The sequence below is a fragment of the Ipomoea nil genome, unplaced genomic scaffold (genome assembly GCF_001879475.1).
Source record: "Ipomoea nil cultivar Tokyo-kokei standard unplaced genomic scaffold, Asagao_1.1 scaffold3169, whole genome shotgun sequence".
In the NCBI taxonomy this organism is placed as follows: domain Eukaryota; kingdom Viridiplantae; phylum Streptophyta; class Magnoliopsida; order Solanales; family Convolvulaceae; genus Ipomoea; species Ipomoea nil.
In genome coordinates this window covers 1,474,806-1,495,490 of record NW_017619597.1, presented here as the reverse complement: position 1 = coordinate 1,495,490, position 20,685 = coordinate 1,474,806, and the positions used below count along the sequence as shown (strand labels likewise).

At 42.0% G+C, this 20,685-nt stretch overlaps 1 protein-coding gene across 3 annotated transcripts; it reads right to left on the bottom strand.

The window, feature by feature from the left end:
- Positions 1-4,548: 4,548 nt before the first annotated feature.
- On the bottom strand, positions 4,549-20,625 carry LOC109167485. 3 transcript variants are annotated; one of them, XM_019316501.1, is made up of 7 exons: positions 20,567-20,625; positions 20,060-20,112; positions 19,268-19,395; positions 19,122-19,204; positions 18,919-18,953; positions 18,706-18,791; positions 4,549-4,866 (listed from the first exon to the last, which is right to left on the bottom strand). In XM_019316501.1, the coding sequence occupies exons 3-7, from the start codon at positions 19,315-19,317 to the stop codon at positions 4,707-4,709; spliced, it is 414 nt and encodes a 137-aa protein (XP_019172046.1). In that variant the 5' UTR covers positions 19,318-19,395; positions 20,060-20,112; positions 20,567-20,625; the 3' UTR covers positions 4,549-4,706. The 3 variants fall into 3 exon arrangements, with proteins under 3 accessions (XP_019172046.1, XP_019172045.1, XP_019172044.1); XM_019316500.1 differs by having other exon boundaries at positions 20,060-20,120; positions 20,567-20,588; XM_019316499.1 differs by lacking the exons at positions 20,060-20,112; positions 20,567-20,625 and having other exon boundaries at positions 19,268-19,487.
- Between the last annotated feature and the right edge of the window lie 60 nt (positions 20,626-20,685).

Here is a 20,685-nt window from a genome sequence, read left to right as displayed (position 1 = left end):
AATAAAATTTGTCCCTTAGTAAGAATATCAATACAATCCATGGAATTAGAGAAAGTGAGAAAAATGTGCCTAGGGTCCACAAGTCCAATTTCAAGTGTCCCCTTAAGCACAAAATTCTTAGTAAAAAATTCCCGAATCACAGAAAGTAGGGGACGACCATGGGAAAATTTCCCAACCAATAAATTATTTTCCAATTGATTCATCTGATTTACCTCGTGGTCCTCAAAGGTAATACAAGCTTCACCCCGGTGTGTTTCAATAATCTTTTCAGAAATTGTAGGCACCGGGATGTGACTAGTATTAGCGGAATTTGCACTCGACATGTACAGACCACGAAATAAATTAGAAAAAGGAGGTGGAGGAAATGTACCTGACGTAGAAGTTGCCGTGTTCGGCCTTGTGTTATTTCCACCAGAAAGTGAAGGGCGAGAAGATCCAACTTGTGCTGTTGGGCCTCTTGGCCGTGAGACATTGTTGGAGATATTGCCAATTGGTGTCTCACAGCCGCCCAAGTCCAAAGGAAAATTATTATTGTTGATTTGGGCTTGGGCAAAGGCCAGGCCCATGGGATTATTATTAGAAGTAATGGGGTTGTGGGCTTGGGCAGGCAAGACCAGCGAAAGTTGTTGGGTGAAGGGAGCTTGGGCCGGAAGAGGCCCATCTTGATGGTGAGACACGGATGGGCCTCTTGGCCGTGAGACATTATTAGGATTAAATCCTAAAGTTGTCTCAAGGCCCCCCAAGCCCAACCGGCCAATATTTAAAAAATTGGGAACACTTGTGTTGGCCGGTTGGGTAGAAATAGGCACATTTAAATTAAAAGGTGGCATAGAGGATGAGATGGGCCGAGTAGAAATATTAGTAGTGGGTCCAATAATAGTTGTAGCACAAGAATTATTAGAGCCCATTCCCACCATATTTGTGCCTAGCCCACGCCCATCATATGCTTGTATATTAGGAGCAGATATGGTCTCATGGCCAGCTAGGGCCGAGCCCACAGAAGAGGGCGGTGAAGATGAGACAAGGGCCGAGATGGGGGGTGGTGTAGATCTTTGAGCAAGAATGGGCCTAACAAGGCCATTTTGAACGCCCATACCAAGCCTCCCATTAGGGCCACTGGGTCGTGAGTCCACATTGGAAACTATATTTGTGGTCTCACGGCCTACATGATCAAAGCCAGCCGGATTATTAACAACAAAAATATTAGGAGTAGAAAAGGGGGTAATGTTGGGTCTTTGTAGACCACCCCCTAGTCCACCCACATGCGATTCGTGTACAGGGGGGGGGGGCAGAAGTGGTACGGCCCAAAAGGATAAAATTTGAATTAAAATTAGCAAATTGGGTTCTACCCCCTCCTTGAGAAACATGAGAAATTCGGCTATCACTCAAAATTAAAGAAGGGACATTTAGGCGATCCAAATTGTCAACTTGGAGAGCATGATTCTGAGTGGTAGCAAAATTTGTTAAAACGGTGGGCATAATAGTACTCGGGCTTAAAGAATTAATGGTACTATTATTGTCCACTCCATGAGACAAAACCACAGGGTCCATGATGCTACGTGGGGCAATCCCAACATTAGTGTTAATTGTAGATGAAGAAATTCCAGCATGAGTAACACTAAGGCTTGGGGAAGAAATAGACATGATAGTAGAGTCAACAAAATTGTGGCCCGGTCTACCATGTCCATGATCCCTTTCACGGGAATTGCCACCATGTAGCAAGCCGGCCGTGAGGGGAGTGAGTGTCGGAGCGGCGTGACTACCAATTTGCATGCCAATATTATTGGCTAGCCCACGGCTAACACCCCTCCCCACATTGTGTCCGGCGGTAATAGGCCGCCGCCGTGAGCTCGAAAGGCCCGTGTGGCTAGCGTGAATCATAGAAACATTCGAACGAGTGGGATTTAATCCAACACCCGCCCGAGAAACGTGACTAGCCAAGAGAGAGACACCGGTATCCAACATGAAAGTTGGTACCGTTGGAACAAGAAGATTACCTTGATGTGCCAAAGACACCATGCGACGACTCCATTGTTGAGAAGCATAAGGTTCCGTGCGACGCCGGCGTCGCGTTCGTCTACGGGCAGTGCGTGTCACCGGCAACATGGGAGGAACGGCAGCAGCTGGAGGCAAGGTTTGCTCAACTTGTGACCGGGCAAACCTTGCATGAGCCTCCTCCACCAACGACGTACCATCACGGAAGTCTGCCTGCATGAGATTCCAAATGGAAGGGGCATCCACAACGTCAACTCCAGGCCCTGCCAAGACTGCGGATATGGAGACCGGCGACCGGTCATGGTTCCGGCTAGTGACAAAGGCAGGAAGCTCCGGCAGGGCGTGACTTGTGCCTTCCACAAACTGGGACAGCGGAAGCAATGGAGTCATCGGCGTGGAGGTGACGAAAGCAGAGAGCGTCGTTGGAGACCGATCAACAGTCGGCTGAGTGCGTTGGAAAACTGTGGAGGAGAGAAGATGGTCCACCATCTCCGAATGTCCATCCCCGGTGTGAGACTGCCAGATCGACGATCAAAGGACCGCGGCAGTCGCGATTTGCGAAATCACACCGGAGCTCTGATCACTAGGCTGATGGTCCCGTTGGAGAGGAGACGTGGAGACGACGCTCCTGGTGTTTTCAAATGGGTCATCGCGAGCCGGAGGTGGCCGGATCGTCGCCGGCAAGCTCACGATTTCCGCAAGCGGGTAGTTCGCAAACGACGTCCAATTTGTCTCCTGTTGGTCCCGTTCATGAGCTATGATGGAGGGGAGTCTATTGACAGAAGCCGATTGTCCATCGCCGGCCGGAGGTGGCCGGAGTTGCATCGGCGAGCAAACGGTAGTCGCGACCATGGAGATCGCAGCCGACGTCCGATTTCGTTGAGGATGGTCTTGATGAGTAGCAAACAAGGAGGGGAAGCTTTCTGCCGGTCTAGGATCATCATCGCCACCGGAGAGAGGCCGGATCGCCGTCGAAGAAAACTCGGCAGTCGCGAGAGGTGACTTCTCAGACGGCTTCCGATCCTCAAACATCATGCACCGATCGGAAGCTATGGTGCTGGGGATTACACTGACCGGACCAGAATCATCATCGCCTGCTTAGAGTCGCCGGATCGCGGCCGGAGAGAGATGGATCCCTTGGCGTCGCAAGTCAACGAGGACTGCCCGGACTTGATCGAGACCTCGTTCTTCATCAACATGAGTCGATCCACCAACTCCCTTGTCCGTCTCCATGAGACGGAGCTAATAATGGCGCGGTCAGATCGACGATCGGAGGCACACCGGCGCCGGGAGACGCGTTGACCAAAAACTGGAAATTTTTTTTTTTTCGATTTTGATTGGTTCGGAAAAGGGGGTGATTGTTGTTAGGAGGAGGATGATCGATGTAGAACTGGGTTCGTCTCACCGAGGAGGAGCGTTTGATCGGAGGAGAAAGCTGATCGGACCATCGCCGGCGCCGGAAAGGCGGCCGGAAGTCTCGACCGAGACAAATCGTCTTTTTCCTTGAGAGAAGCCAGAGCGTTCTAGGGTTTATGGTTTAGGGTTTTGGGATTTTAAGATTTAATGGATTTTAAGATTTAGGGGATTTTAGGGTTTAGGGTTTAGGGTTTAGGATTTTTTGGGTTTGGGATTTTTTATGGTTTAGGGATGGTTTTTAAGGTTTATGGTTTAGGGTTTTTAAGGTTTAGGGTTTTTAAGATTTAGGGTTTAGGGTTTTGGGGATTTTATGATTTAAGGGATTTTAGGATTTAGGGGATTTTAGGGTCTATAAGGTTTAGGGTTTAGGGTTTATAAGGTTTAGGGTTTAGGGTTTTTAGAGTTTTGGGTTTTTTATGGTTTTTTTTTTAAGAAAAGAAGAACTTTTATTAAAAAACCAAAACAACGTCTTGCCAAGGCCCAAAAGTGACCAAGGCTACAAAGAGATAAAAGAATAAAGGAAATAAACTCTAAACCACCATGTGGGCCCTACACCCATTCTACAAACCACCTGTACTATATGCAAAGCTGGACAGTTCTTGGGCGTCATGCCCTACACAAAGGGTGGGAACGGTGCTCCAAAGCCAAAATGGACTAGTTTCACCCTCAAGCGTCAGGTCGATCCCCCGCGGTACAGAGCTCTGCATTTTTATCCGAGGGGACCTATGTGACCATCCACAGAAGCAATGAAACCAGCCTTCCTAACCCCACCACCCTCATGCGTTGGACAGATCCCCTCCGGTACAGATCTCTGCATTTTTATCTGGGGGGACCGTGAATAGTCCGCCACATGAGCAATGGTTCTCACCTCCACCCACCCTTGGAACCCAGGCCACCCACGTACGTACAGAGCTCTGCATTTTATCGCAGAGGGCTTCAACGACCCAAAGTCCAAAGCGATGGCTCCCTAACCACTGGTGCCAACATATATACCACCCTTAAGCGTTAGACCAGCTCTCTCGGTTTTTTATGGTTTAGGGTTGGTTTTTAGGGTTTAGGGTTTTTTTTTATATATATATAAAAAGTTAAACTTTATTAATAAGCAAAAGGCATAAAAGCCATTACAAGGTCCAGGAGAGTTAGGCCCTACATGGCCTAAATCCCAAAAAAAGCAAAACAAACAATAAATAAATAAAGATTACAAACGAAGGCCCCCGGGGCTATGACATGTGGCCCCAAGTCCCATGCTAGCACATAACTAACACTAGACTATACTAGGCTAATAATAAAAACTACTAACTAACACAAGCTAGGTGACAAGGGGAACAGCCACTTTGCCCATTACGCATCATAACACCTCCCTGCCAGCTGCACCATAGCGTCCCAGCACTATAATGCAAACAGACCGAGCTGCAACCACAACCGCAACATCTCCTGGGGGTGCCATTGACAGCCCTGTTACCAAGCAACCATGCACATGTTCCCGGCTTAAAATTCAAGTCTAATAACATACTGAAACAACGGCTCACAGGCCTAAGTCAAAGGATATCAACACTAATAAAGGCGGCTCACAGGCCAGAACTTCGGCACACAGACCGATAAGCATGAAATACAAGGCAGCCAATAGCAACAACCCCCGATCAGCACCAGTAAAACAGGAACCAAACCCTAACGGGATTAGCTACTATGGGCCAGCAGCAAGCCTGGACTACCGCCAACGGATTTGAAAAAACACCTACCCGACCACCATTCAGCCCGGGCCAGGATGCAATTTCTTACCGCTTGCACCAACGTTGAGGCCTGGTCTATCTCAAAAGAAGTCCGTTGTAACACCCCGTGTTACGGCCCCTAAAACCAATTAATCATTTAATCATTTACCCAAAAGAAAGGACTAAATTCCAATAATTAATTAGGAAAAGGCCCACCATAGTCCATGGGCCCTTATCCCTAAACCCAATCCCCTAGTCTTAGAAGGAATAGAACTAGCCTAATTAGGGACTCTTAGGTATATAAATAGGGGGCATAGGAGGCACCTAGAACCCACACCACAATAATCTCTCACCACACAAGAAGTTCCAAGAATCCCCCTAGGAGAAATCAAGAAAGAAAGAATCTTAAAGAAAGACCCTTCATAGCCAAGGAAATTAATTAAGGCTAAGAGGTCATGTCTCAACAAAACCTATTTTCCTTGCTATAATTATCTTCTTTGGCCTCCTCTCTATACTTGTGTCTTGATGAACCGTTTATGATGTTGATGATACGTTCTTGATGATTATGAGATAATTTTATGTGTGATCTTGATGATCTTGATGATGATAAGAGGTTCTTGATGATTATGTGATGTTCTTGATGAATCTTGATGTTTTGATGATTAGAAGATGAACTATGATTTTATTGATTTGAATATGATTAGAGCCCTAGGTTAAAATTGGGAATTTCGTATTGTGTTACTCTTGATATAATTGGGTGGGATTTCACATGTTCGTGTGTTGATTATGTTTAGAAGTCATGATAGGATATGTGCTATATGATTCTTGCTTTTGATCCGTTAATTGTCTACGTGGTGTCATCAATTGCGTTTAAAAGTGTCTAAGCATGATTTCGGGTTCCACAACGGATCCTGGGACGTTTATTTTGATAAAGAATCAGTGGGGGTAGGTGGGGGTAGGGGGACCCGCCACCTACCCGCTGCCCGAGAAGGGCGTCGCAGGCAGCGGGCAGCCGGCGGGCAGGCACCCGCTGCCCGGAGACTTGTCGCCAGCGGGCAGCCGGCGGGTGGTCCTCCACCCACCGGCTACCCGCTGGAAATTGTCCAAATCGGGACTCCGGCCTCCCCGTTTGATGTTTCCCCGACCCTCGTGGTGTCCCAACGGACCCCGTTTATCGTGCCTAAAGTCTAGTTTGATGTTTCGAGTACCATTCGTAGGATAAACGAATCTTATATATATGTATATACGTCGCATGCTAGTGGAATTGGTACCCCGTTGGCCTAGGTGAAAGAAGTATGAACCCCTTAGGATTATTCCTAGTATGTGGATGACCACGCATAGGTTTCATTATACGTTTTCTCCCCTTTCCCAATATGTTAATGTGGGTTGCATGTGCTTGCTATGTGTTATGTGTGCATGATACCCCAATTTGGTTGCGATCAAATTGGTTATTCCTGAGATGCGGTTCAGAAGCTGGCTGCGGTCAGAATTACACTCTTGGGCTGCGGTCCACCGTTTGGTTGCGATCAAACGTTTTACATGAGTTGCGGTTCATATTCCTGGCTGCGGTCAGATGATCACTTTTGGGCTGCGGTCCACCGTTTGGTTGCGCGATCAAACGTCTTACATGAGCTGCGGTTCATATTCCTGGCTGCGGTCAGATGACTACTCTTGGGCTGCGGTCCACTGTTTGGTTGCGATCAAACATTATGATGAGCTGCGGTTCATCGGTCGGTTGCGATTGACCCCTTCGTATTGCGATACGAGGCAGGGCGCTGCGGGGCCGTGTCAGAGCTATATGCGCTGACCCTCATGTATGGGCATGCGATTGGTCCTGTGGCGCCACCAAAGTATGCTTGTGTGATGAGATACGAATCGAATGATGATGTGAATAAGATGAAGTGAATTTGTAACCATAGGATATATACTAGTATCTTTACATGCTTGGTTATAACTGTTGAATGTGCTTATCTCTATCTGTCGAGTATATTCTTGGTTTTAAAACTAGTGTCTCTTAAGTATATATCCTCCTGCTTCAAAATGGTTTTCGTATGTATATATATATATATATATATATATATATATATATATATATATATAATGTATTTCAACGCGTTGGAGTGGGTTACCAGCATCTCTCGCTGAACAGATATATTTGGCTTTCAGGCACAGATGAGTAGACACTGGAGCGTGCTAGAGATTCGGAGCGTAGAGTAGATAGTTTCCCTTTTCGGTCTGCGTGCCATACTTATGTATTGACATTATTGAGGATATTAGTTAATAGCCTGTGCGCCTGAGTTCTCTAGCTCAGGTCTGGCATAGCACCCCGCACTCTTACGTTATGTTGGGATTTAAATGAGAATTTACCTTTATTATATTAGTCTCAAAAGTTTCGAAAATCTGGGGTGTTACAGTTGGTATCAGAGCCTAAGTTCGACCCTAGGATAAGACTCTTAAGACCAAGACCTTAGGACAATAGGCTTAAACTCGAAGTATTTAAGTACATAGGACTCAGGAGACTTAAGACGCGTGGTGAGATTGTGAGCATAACCACCATCACATATTCCCCCTCACTCTTGTTTAAATTAAAAAGAACTTCCCCTCCGCTTACCGCACCAAGGTAAGGGTACAAAACTCTAACTCGACATTACTATAAACATTGGCCCAGTAAACAGCAGCATGGCACCGAACCGAAGACAATCAAGGACCCCGGAACCCACCACACACGATCCCCTGACTCAAACCCTACAGCAACTAACACAAGTCGCCCAGACACTAAGCGACGTAGCTCTCCGCAACAACAGACCCCACCACCTCCATCAAACACGAACTCGGAAGTCACCCGACAAGTTTCAAATCATCGACCACCCACATTCGCAGGAGAAGAAGATCGCGTAATCCTCGAAGAATGGATCCGGACCATAGACAAGATTCTAGGGTTGGTAGGATGCCCAGAGGAACGTCGTGTAGAGATAGCCTCATTCTATTTCGGACACGAGGCAGACCTTTGGTGGATCCACGAAGGGCCCACTTACAGACAGGAACCAGGATTCGACTGGGAAAGCCTCAAAACACGACTATGGGAACGATTCTATCCAACACACGTCAAGGCATCCATTCACGAAGAGTTCCTCCACTTGAAACAAGGAACGACTACCGTCATGGAATACCATAAACGGTTACTCGAGCTAGCACGCTTCGCACCAGAACTGGTCCCCACTGAGGCAACCAAAATAGAGAGGTTTGTAGCGGGTCTCAACTTCGAAGCCCGAAAAGCACTAATAGTAAGCAGACCCCGGACCCTCAACGAGGCTTACTCCAGTGCTGCAAATCTCTATCGGATCCAATTGTTGCAACGTGGGGTTCAGGAACAGATTCGAAAAAGGAACACAGGAGGTGGAGCACCACCTATGAAAAGAACGAGGAACGACGCCAACACGAGATCAAGCAATCCAGTTGGCCAGAGGCCACCCCTAAGAAATAACGAAACTAACACAAGGAGCTTCCCTTGCCCAGAATGCAACAGAAGCCATAGGGGCAGAGATTGCATGGGCAACCCCTGGCGATGCTTCAACTGCGGGGAAGAAGGGCACAAGGCCTTCCAATGCACTCAACCTCAGAAATCACGCCCCACCACCATGGGCCAACACGAGGGCACGAATCATCAAGGAAACTACGGTGCCCCCGGAAAGATGTTCGTCATAAGCCGCACCCAGGCCGAACTCGAGAACGAAATCAACCACGAGGAAGGAAACATGGCTCCAGGCAATGTTGCAAAACACGCTAGGCGCCCCCTAGGCGCCGATTTTTTTATTATTTTTTTTTATTTTTTTAATTAAAAAAAATTAAAAATTTTTAAAATTTAGTAATAAAACATAAGGTTTCCATAGTTATTTCTTAGAAACTATTTACGAAAGTGGTTGTAAAAGTGTTCAAAAGATTGTTTAAACCATCTAAATACATAAAAAAAAAAAAAAAAAACTAAAATTAAGAGCTAAAGAAGCATTTTTTTGAGAAATTGGTGGACCAAACCGCCTTCGGCCCGCAGCAAGCCTGGACTACCGCCAACGGATTTGAAAAAACACCTACCCGGCCACCGTTCAGCCCGGGCCAGGATGCAATTTCTTACCGCTTGCACCAACGTTGAGGCCTGGTCTATCTCAAAAGAAGCCCGCTGTAACACCCCGTGTTACGGCCCCTAAAACCAATTAATCATTTAATCATTTACCCAAAAGAAAGGACTGAATTCCAATAATTAATTAGGAAAAGGCCCACCATAGTCCATGGGCCCTTAAATGAGAATTTACCTTTATTATATTAGTCTCAAAAGTTTCAAAAATCTGGGGTGTTACACCCGCAAAGGCGAAATCGAAGAGGCCTATAGACCAGTCAGTGCCTCAGAGGCCAAAGAAACAAACCTGCAAAACAAGCAAATGTCCTGTTCCCTTGACCCCAACTTCTCCAAACATCAAAAATTCAAGGTGCGTGTATAAGGTACTAACAGGCTGACGCGAACAAACAGCAAACCCCCAGTAATAATAGCCCAATCCCTCTGGAGCCCAGAAGGGACTCTGCTACTATTGGCCAGCAGCAAGCTTGACCAGGTCAACGGATTTTACTAATCCTGCCCGATGCACCGTTCAGCCCGTCCTGCAAAGTAGCTCCGAACCATACTGACTACATCATCCTGAATAATATCCCAATAAGCCTTATAGAAAGCCCCTGAGAAACCATCCTGCCCTGCGGCACTAGTAGAGCTCATCTGCATTACCACCGCCCTCACTTCCTCCACTTCTGGCACTGCTGTCAACAAATCATTATCCTCATCTGTAACCAGCCGTGGGACACATCCCAACCTAGCCAAATCAAACCCCCCAATCTCCGCGGTGAACATATGCTCAAAGAAAGAGACTGCCTGATTAGCAATCCCTTGCTTATCCTCCAGCCAAACACCTTCATCATTTTTAGCCCTGTGGATATACAACTTGCGCCTGCGTTCCTTAACAATAGAGTGAAAGAAACGGGAATTTCTATCCCCATCCTGAACCTCGGTGATACGCGCCTTTTGCTGCCAATATTCCTCTTCAATTGCAATCTGTTTTTGTAACAAAGCAACACCCTTTTTATATTCAATCAAAGCATTGGCCATAGGCGTGTCCACCTGTAAGAACTTACCAATAGGCTTAACAATCTGTTTGAGACAAGGTTCTGAGAAGCAATTGGCTTTAAGATTAGGCAAAAGCACCCACACCGGAGCCAACGACGTCTCATACCTTGTGTCAAAGTCCATTGTCCACCTAAAGAGCCGCATAGGGCACCTCCCGTTAAAGAGAACTTGACCCTTAACAAATGTATTAATGCAGTCTTCTGAATTAGAAAAAGCAAGAAACACAAGGGCCATCACAAACATAAGGGCCCCCTCAACCGGGACCTGCCAGCTATCACGCACCACCCTCAAAAAGTCTTTGTGCTTGACCCACACATTCAGGAAAACAAAGTGCTTCGGTACAACCTGCGTACTCAATAAATCACAAGATATCAGCAGTGGACTGTGGTCAGACGTGGCTTTTGACAAATGTCGTACGAACGTTTTGAATACCGTTTCCCATACCGAAGTAAAAAGGAACCGGTCCAAACGCATCCATATAGCCACCTCCCATTCCACCAGGTGAAACAAAAACGTAGTATGTTGTGTCAATCAAGTCACACGCACTGACACACTCCTGAAAATCAGTGGTCTTCCGATGTGAATAAGGAAGCCCACCTTTTTTCTCATCCACACTTAATAAACAGTTAAAATCTCCAACAACTAACCAAGGACCCCCCCCCCCCTCCCCCGGGAATCATAGAAAATACAGATTTCAGCTCATCCCACAACGGGTCCCGGAGACGTTCCTTGGTTTTGGCATAAATGAAAGAGAGCCAAAAAGGAGTGAGCACAGTCGAATGCACACATGAAACCGTAACACACTGCTCAGTCTGACTCTCAAAGGTTACTGCCAAATCATTATTCCAAAAAAGCCAGATTTTATTATTAGAAGAAGAGAAAGCATGATCAAAATTAAAGCACATTCTGAAAAACTCAAGCCTACTAGGAGAACTGAAAGGCTCGAGAAGACATAAGATAAAAGGAGCATGCAGTCTTAAAAACACACGGATCCTGCGAGCAGAACCCCGAGAGGAAACCCCCCTCACATTCCAGGTTAGTAATTTCATATCGATGATAAAATACCCGATCCCGGACGAGAGGGGTTCCCCTCTTTATTCATGAAGCTGAATCTACGCCCCAATGGCCCAACGCCGTCGCGAATCCCAAGGTCCTCATGATCTGTATCGGACCCCGAGGCCCAAGAATCAGACTCATGGCCTACCATCGGGACATCTGTATCTAAGAGAGCCTTGTCCCCCCCCCCCTCCTGGGTCCCCATGGGGCTACCAGAGTAGAAACCGGTGTCCGAGTTGCCGGAGTAGAATCCGGCGTCTGAGCAGCCAACCACAGGGTATCACTCGGGAGAGTACACGGCGGCGTCCCCATCTCAAGGGGCCCATAAAAAATAGGATGCGAGGTAGGGGTAAAAAGGTAGGGGTGAAAAGAAAACGATACCTGTTGCGGACACTCAATATCCGCCCGTCCTCCAGTAGCCAGACTTACAGCTTCCTCATTACCCTCCGGAATAGTAGAAAGGCGACCAAAAGACTGGCCACTCCCTATTCCAGACGGCGTCATATCATCAGGCTCCCTAGTATCATGCGGGGTAGCTGGCGAATTGCCGCCCCCTTGCCTCTATTACCTCATCAGATGCAGCCTCGGCGGCAACATTCTCGTCCTGTAGTGCCGCAAACCCATTACTAACCGGCACCGACTCACTGGCCCGGCTAGTAGCTTGGGCTCGCCACACAAGAGTACCTGTACCTGGCCCCCGGCTATTACCAACCATTGGGGCCTTGCCTTTCAACTGTCTTTCTTTTATACTTTGATATTTCCTTTGGCTTGCAGTCATATTCCGGTGATACAGCGCGTCCACTGCACCGCCCCTATCCGAACCGACATGTTGGCCATTAACCGTAGGGGGCGGCCCAGCATCACGTGCTGGCGTCGGTACATGTGTTGTCTCAGCGCGTGGAGCACGTGCTCCACCGCCAGAAGCACGACAATCGTGAGCCACATGTCCCTGTTTTCTGCAATTTAAACAGTACGGGGGAACACGCTCATATTCAACTGCCTGCCAAAACCCAACGGGCTCGTGGTCAGGGCGCACAGTCCCTAAATGAATAAACATTTTGCGCCGTAAGGGTTTCAGCAAGTCAATCTCCACTTTAACTCTGGCCACATTAGGCCGAGTAAATTTTGTCGTAGACGTGTCCACCTGTAAGAACTTACCAATAGGCTTAACAATCTGTTTGAGACAAGGTTCTGAGAAGCAATTGGCTTTAAAATTAGGCAAAAGCACCCACACCGGAGCCAACAACGTCTCATACCTTGTGTCAAAGTCCATTGTCCACCTAAAGAGCCGCATAGGGCACCTCCCGTTAAAGAGAACTTGACCCTTAATCAATGTATTAATGCAGTCTTCTGAATTAGAAAAAGCAAGAAACACATGTCGAGGGTCCACTAAGCCAATATCCACAGTTCCTTTCAGTTTAACGTGCTTGGCAAAGTGTTCTCTTATAACAGAAAGGACGGGTCTGCCATAGGAAAACTTTCCAACAAGAAGGGTATCCCCTATTTTATTCATTTGTTGCACCTCCTTATCCTCAAAGGTTATGCAGGCCTCCCCTTTATACATTTCAACTATTTTATCTGAGATATTAAGTCCCGGGGGGTGGCCTGCATTACCCGCTTGAGATGGCAAACCCGCCGAAGCAAAGAGATTAGCAAAGGAAAGAGGCGTACATGAGCTCACGGCCAATGCGGAACTACCTACCTGGGCCGTATTATCCAAGCGTGATGCCCCCCCAGGGGCGACATTCATAACGTGCAATTTAGCAAGTTGTGCCCAAGCATTGGGCACTTGAGTAACCGAAACATCCGCACCAATGGCTGCGGCTAAGCCCCCATTGGAGTGATGATTCGGCCCAGTGTTGTTGTTGGGGAGCTGCATAGCTTTTGAGCTCATGTCCCCTACGGCAACACCTTGGGAAACCACTGTTGGCATGAGAGGCACTGCGTGTGTACTTCCATTCTCGTGGCCCCCAGGTTTTTCCCTCTGGGGGCAGCTAAGTGCCGGCAACACACCACTAAACTGACCAAACATAACCGGAAATGTACTTCCATTCTCGTGGTGTTTAGAAGACATGTCACCAGCACTTGTGCCACAAAGCAAAGAATTCGAGAGGTGTCAAGGTACCCCCTCACGGTCCTCCAAAGCCGATACAGTTGGCGTGGGTATGGGGGCCTGAGCACTCCCCAAACTTAGCAAGAAAGGAACATTAAAGCCATGGGTGGGACTTGCTACATCAGTCCCATCCCTAGGAAGCTTATCTTGCCTATTAGAACCACTAAGTGTCACCAATGTACTCGTACTAGCATCCTCACGGGCCCTATAACCAACTGTGTCCCCTAGGACTAGTCGATTAGGGTCGTTCCCGTGAATCCTATGACAGTTCGTCCCTCAGGGACTTGCCAATTAGGATGGCATGATGCATCTTGTACAGTAGCAACACTTAGTCTATGTATCAAAGAAAGAGGGGAGCAAGTCATACCTGTTGCCGTTTGACCATCACTTAGTCGTGACTGGCCATTAACCCTACGGCACTAAGGCCTCATTTTACTCCAAAGCCACCGTGTGCACTATTGTACTAAAGGATGATGATAGGGTTTTTAGGATTTTAGGGTTTAGGATTTCGGAGATTTTAGGGTTTAGGGGGTTTTAGAGTTTTTAGAGTTTAGGGTTTAGGGTTTAAAAGTTTAGGGTTTAGAGTTTAGAGTTTTTTATAGTTTAGGTTTGGTTATAGGGTTTACGGTTAGTGTTTTAGGGTTTAAGGTTTAGAGTTTTTTTATAGTTTAGGGTTGGTTTTTAGGGTTTAAGGATAGGATTTTTAGGGTTTAGGGATTTTAGGGTTTAAAGTTTTGGGGATTTTAGGGTTTAAGGTTTTTTTTTTAAAAGATTCATCTTATTTATAAACAAAACAGAACCGAACAAAGTCTCGCCAAGGCCCAAAACTGACCAAGGCTACAAAAAAAAAAAATGACAAGGCCCAAAAGTGACCAAGTTTAAGGTTTAGATTTTTTTATAGTTTAGGGCTGGTTTTTAGGGTTTAAGGTTAGGGTTTTTAGGGTTTTGGGGATTTTAGAATTTAGGGTTTGGGGTTTAAGGTTTTTTAGGGTTTTTTTAAGGGTTTTTAGGGTTTAGTGTTTTAGAGTTTAGTGTTTAGGATTTTTTTAGGGTTTAGGGTTTTGGAGTTTTTAGAGTTTAAAAGTTCTTAAGGTTTAGGGTTTAAAAGTTTTTAAAGTTTAGGGTTTTTAGGGTTTAGGGTTTTGGGGATTTTAAGATTTAAGGGATTTTAGGATTTAGGGGATTTTAGGGATTTTAAGGTTTAAGGTTTAGGGTTTAGGGTTTAGGGTTTAGGGTTTAGTGTTTTAGGGTTTAAGGTTTAGAGTTTTTTATAGTTTAGGGTTAGTGTTTTAGGGTTTAAGGTTTAGAGTTTTTTATAGTTCAGGGTTAGTTTTTAGGGTTTAAGGTTAGGGTTTTTAGGGTTTAGGGATTTTAGGGTTTAAGGTTTTGGGGATTTTAGGATTTCGGGTTTGGGGTTTAAAGTTTAGGGGTTTTAGGGTTTAGGGTTTTTTAGGGTTTTTAGGGTTTAGTGTTTTAGAGTTAGTGTTTAGGATTTTTTTTTAAGGTTTAGGGTTTAGGATTTTGGAGTTTTTAGAGTTTAGGATTTAAGGTTTAGGGTTTATAGGGTTTAAAAGTTTTTAAGTTTTAGGGTTTTTAGGATTTAGGGTTTAGGATTTTGTGAATTTTAAGATTTAAGGGATTTTAGGATTTAGGGGATTTTAGGGTTTATAGTTTAGGGTTTAGTGTTTTAGGGTTTAAGGTTTAGAGTTTTTTATAGTTTAAGGTTGGTTTTTAAGGTTTAAGGTTAGGGTTTTTAGGGTTTACAGTTAAGGTTTAGGGTTTTTTTTTTTTTTAACATAAAAGGTTCCTCTTATTTATGGGTTTAGGGTTTTGGGGATTTTAGGATTTGGGGTTTAAGGTTTAGGGTTTTTTAGGGTTTTTAGGGTTTAGTGTTTTAGAGTTTAGGTTTAAGATTTTTTTAGGGTTTGGGGTTGTGGAGTTTTTAGAGTTTAGGTTTTAGGGTTTAGGATTTTTTAGGGTTTAAAAGTTTTTAAGGTTTAGGGTTTTTAGGATTTAGGGTTTAGGGTTTTGGGGATTTTAAGATTTAAGGGATTTTAGGATTTATGGGATTTTAGGGTTTATAAGGTATAAGGTTTAGTGTTCTTTTATAGTTTAGGGTTGGTTTTTAGGGTTTTTAGGGTTTAGGGTTTAAAATTTTGGGTTTAAAGGTTTGGGAATTTTAGGATTTAGGGAATTTAGGGTTTAGCGTTTAAAAGTTTTTAAGGTTTAAGGTTTAGGGTTTAGGGTTTTTTCGGGTTTAGGGTTTAGCATTTTGGGGATTTAAGATTTAAGGAATTTTAAGATTTAGGGGATTTTAGGGTTTATGGTTTAGGGTTTTTTAGGGTTTAAGTTTTTAAAAGCTTAGGGTTTTTAGGGTTTTGGAGTTTTTAGAGTTTAGGGTTTAGGATTTAGGGTTTTTTAGGGTTTAGGGTTTAAAAGTTTTTAAGGTTTAGGGTTTTGGAGATTTAAAAATTTAAGGAATTTTAGTATTTAGTGGATTTTACGGTTTAGGGTTATAAAGTTTAGGGTTTAGAGTTTTTTAAGGTTTAGGGTTTAGGGCTTTTAGGGCTTTGGAGTTTGTAGAGACTAGGGTTTAGATTTAGGGTTTAAAAGTTTTTAGGGTTTAGGGTTTGGGTTTAGGAATTAGGGTTTTGGGGATTTTAAAATTTAAGGGATTTTAGGATTTAGGGGATATTAGGGTTTAGGGTTTTTTATAATTTAGGGTTAGTTTTTAGGGTTTAGGTTAGGGTTTAAGGTTATAGTTTTAGGGTTTATGGGATTTTAAGATTTAGGGGATTATAGGGTTTAGTGTTTTTAGGGTTTAAGGTTTTTTTTAGTTTAGGGTTGGTTTTTAGGCTTTAGGGTTTAGGATTTTAGTGATTTTAGGATTTAGGGGATTTAGGGTTAAAAAGTTTTTAAGGGTTTAGGGTTTAGGGTTTTTAGAGTTTAGGGGATTTTAGGATTAAGGGATTTTAGGATTTAGGGTTTAGGGTTTTTTAGGATTTTTTTAGGGTTTAAAATTTTTTAATGTTTAGGATTTTTAGGGTTTTGGGTTTAAAAGTTTTTAAGGTTTTGGATTTTTAGGTTTAGGGTTTAGGGTTTTGGAGATTTTAGGATTTAGGAGATTTTAAGGTTTATAAAGTTCATGGTTTCGGGTTTTTAGGGTTTTTAGGGTTAGGGTTTAGGTTTGTTTTTAGGGTTTCAGGTTAGGGTTTTTAGGGTTTAAGTTTTAGTGTTTTTAAAGTTTAGGATTTAGGATTTTTAGGGTTTAGGTTTTTAAAGCTTGGTTTTAGGATTTTAGGGTTTATAAGGTTTAGGGTTTGGGGTTTAGGGTTTAGGGTTTAGGGTTTAGGGTTTAGGGGATTTTAGAGTTTAGGGTTTAGGGTTTTTAGGGTTTAGGAGTTTTTAATGTTTAGGGGTTTTTAAAGTTTAGGAGTTTTTAGGGTTTAGGGTTTATAGGGTTTATAAGGTTTAGGGTTTATAAGGTTTAGGGTTTATAGGGTTTATAAGGTTTAGGGTTTATAAGGTTTAGGGTTTAGGGTTTAAGGTTTAGAATTTTGTAAAGTTTAGGGTTTTTAGGGTTTAGAATTTATAGTTTAGGGTTTAGAATGTATGGTTTAGTGTTTAGAATTTATGGTTTTTTAAGGTTTAGAGTTTATAAGGTTTAGAGTTTATAAGGTTTAGGGTTTTAGCATTTTAAGGTTTTAGGGTTTATAAGGTTTATGGTTTAGGGAATTTTAGGGTTTGGGGTTTATACGATATTGGGTTTTTTAGGGTTTAGGGTTTACGATTTTTTAAGGTTTAGAGTTTACGGGTTTTTATGGTTTAGGGTTTTTTATGGTTTAAGGTTTAGGAGTTTTTTAAGGTTTAGGGGTTTTTAAAGTTTAGGAGTTTTTATGGTTTAGAGTTTTAGGGTTTAGGGTTTTTTAAGGGGATTTGAGTTTTTAGGGTTTAGGGTTTTTTACGGTTTTGGGAATTTTAGAGTTTAGGGTTTAGAATTTTGTAGAGTTTAGGGTTTTTAGGGTTTAGAATTTATGGTTTTTTTTAAGGTTTAGGGTTTTTAGGAATTAGAGTTTTTTAGGGTTTAATATTTAGGATTTAAGGTTACATTTAGGGTTTAAGTTTGACCAAACATAACATAATCACATTGGCAAGGATATTTAAAGCTATCAAACAAATTAAACCAAAACATGAAAGACAATCTTTAGGCATACTCCCAGGAAAGTTGATCGAGACGAAGCTCAGTTAAATACCAACTCCTTAGACAGAGTAGTGCCGCAAGGGGACTAGTAGCAACAAAGCTTTTAATCCACGACCATAGAACTAGTATTCTTCCCCAAGAAACTTCCCTAAATCATGTGTTCTCATATTTAAAGTAAAATTGTTTGGGAAATCTATAAAATTATAGATTCAACTATGGTAGCTATGAATTGTTTTTATGCACTTTATGTGCTTTAAATAACTTTAAATGAAGCACGAGTGTTTGGGATTTTTTATTTTTTTTTTGTAAGAATTAGTGTTTAGTGTTTGGGACTTTTTTTTTCATGAAAAAAAAAATTATAGAGACTTATCCAAAAGAAACAAAAAATAGAAATTAAAAAGAAAACACAAAGGTTTACTAATTAAAAGATTTGGGACAGACAACATATCATGTAACAGTTGTAAGTCCCAAAAGAGGGGGATTTCGAATCAGAAGATGACAATAGGCATTTGAGTCATTTGCATCTTTAGTAAATGACAATAGGCATCTTTACTGTACAAGACGCTTATGACATTGACGTGAAAAGTGCCAACTTTACGCGTCTTTACTAGTGAGACGCGAAATACTGGACACTAGGCGTATTTATTTATAACATGTGCAATACAATAATTAAATTACAATATTTAACTGAAAATTCAATTGCCCAACACTTCAAACCATTAAATACATTATATAATAGAATTGTCCAACACAATAAATATAATCCTACATATTCTAACACAATTTAATATTATTATTATTATATTATTATTATTATTATTATTATTAATCCAACACTAATCTATCACAATATATATAATCTAATTCCATCTAAAACACATAATAAAAATTTATACTCCAAATTCACACATAATAAAAATTTATACTCCAAATTCAGCAAACCAAACTGTAGGTAGTAAAGACTAAAGAGGTGTAGTGTAGATAAGTTTTAAAAATGAAGCAATTTGCAAAATTCCAACAATTTCGAGCATAAAACAAGGATTCATACCTTTTCACGCTCAGTTCCATTTGAGAATCTCTCATTTGAGCTTTCTTCCAACCAATTATATGTCCATCTAATGCTTCATAAATAACCTGAAAACCATATAATCTTACTTTAGAGAAAATGTCATATCACTGATTCCCTGACATTGTAAGTTAAAATAAGCTAAATTAGCAGGCTTAGGTCATTACAAAGCGAAATTAGTAGAACAATAGATACCTCAAGAGCAGCTGAAAGAAGTTGAGATTGACCTTCTTTTCAATCAAAATTTTTAAAGAACAATAGGTGAGCAGCATGAGGAGAAGTTCAGCAAGACAGCAAAAAAAAACATATATCAGTACATCCAGTGAAGATAAGAATTCAAAAAATAGATGTTGCAATACTTGAGTACCATTTGAGGATAGATCAAACAGATCACAAACCTGAAAATGTCACGAGTACCATTTGGTGACTTTGTGCGGATAACAGCTCTTTAACGAGAAATACGCACTGGAGCTCACTACCACTGGTTTCAACAACATGTCACTAATAATTTGAGAAGAGTTTTGAAAGAAGCAAATCATAATACCGCAGCAATTGAGGGCACATCTGCACGTCTAGGTGAGCCATGGGAAACATCCATTCCAATTATAAATTTATAATTGTGGGAATCGATGGAGAATTCTCCACTACCAGCGAGGAATTTATACCACCAAGCTGTAATAAAGAGCACTTTTAACAAAAGGGAAAGTAACACATGAAAAATAAAAAACAAAAAGCACAAGAATAACAATGCACAAAGAACTCAAGCAAAGAAGTAAAAACTGGAAAAAAAATAATAAATGCTGAAAATCATTTAAAAACATAATTAAAAAAACACTCTTTAACACACAAGCAACACAAAGAAATAGGAAAACCTTAACTCCTTTCTTGATTATTTTACGAACAATTTGGATCACTTGGGAAAATCATAGAAATAAAAAAAATTAAACAAAAATAAAATAAGGGTAGCCTAGTGAAAATAATAATAATATAAGTACTAAGTAGTAATATAAACTTTGAAAACATACAATGAAAACTAGAAAACGTAGAAAGAATGTCAAATAAAACAAAACGAACAGTAAAGACAAAAACCAGAGCGCGCACACACCCAAAAAAAAAAAAATACAAACGGACAATAAATAGGAAATAACAGACTAAAATACTGTCAATACTCCTAAGGAAATGAAAGAATCAATAAAAATACATCTACAAACTTTTAAAATACACAAGGAAAACTAAAAAATACATACAATTATACAAAGAAAGCGTAAAACACATGAAAAACATTTAAATGCAAGTAATAAATAAATTTTTTGTTTCCTTTCATAAGGTGATTTACCTGTTAATTTCTTATCAGTTTCCCTGTTTAATTCTTCAAGCTGTTAGTTCAACCTGCTCAACTATATAGAGCATAACATTAAAATATAAGTACTAAATTGTAAAACGAACTTAAATATACACAACCAAGACTAAAAATACGTAGAAAGAACACACAAAAAAAAAAAAACAAAAACAAAAACAAAACAAAACAAAACAAAACAAAAACAAAAACAAAAACAAAACAAAACAAAACAAACAAAAAAACCAAGAGAAAAGAGAGGATGAAAAATATGAGAAGTAAAAACATGAGCAGTAAAAAAAAAAAAAAAAGTCACAAGATCAAACATACAAAGGGTTTCCCTGAACTCAAGTATACCCTCTCCACATTTGGATCTCACTGCACTTTATTGTCTACAACATAAACACCAGGCAGATCCCTAAAGTTTGCTCCCTAACATAATATAGATAATGGCTCAGCAGTTTTTGAGGATCAAACAAAACTACAGCTTCAAAGAATTTTTGATACCTTGGCTTTCGGAATGTGACAAACACATTGATAATCACTCATCATTTAATTGTAAAAGAATTTTTGATACCTTGGCTTTCGGAATGTGACAAACACGTTGATAATCACTCATCATTTAA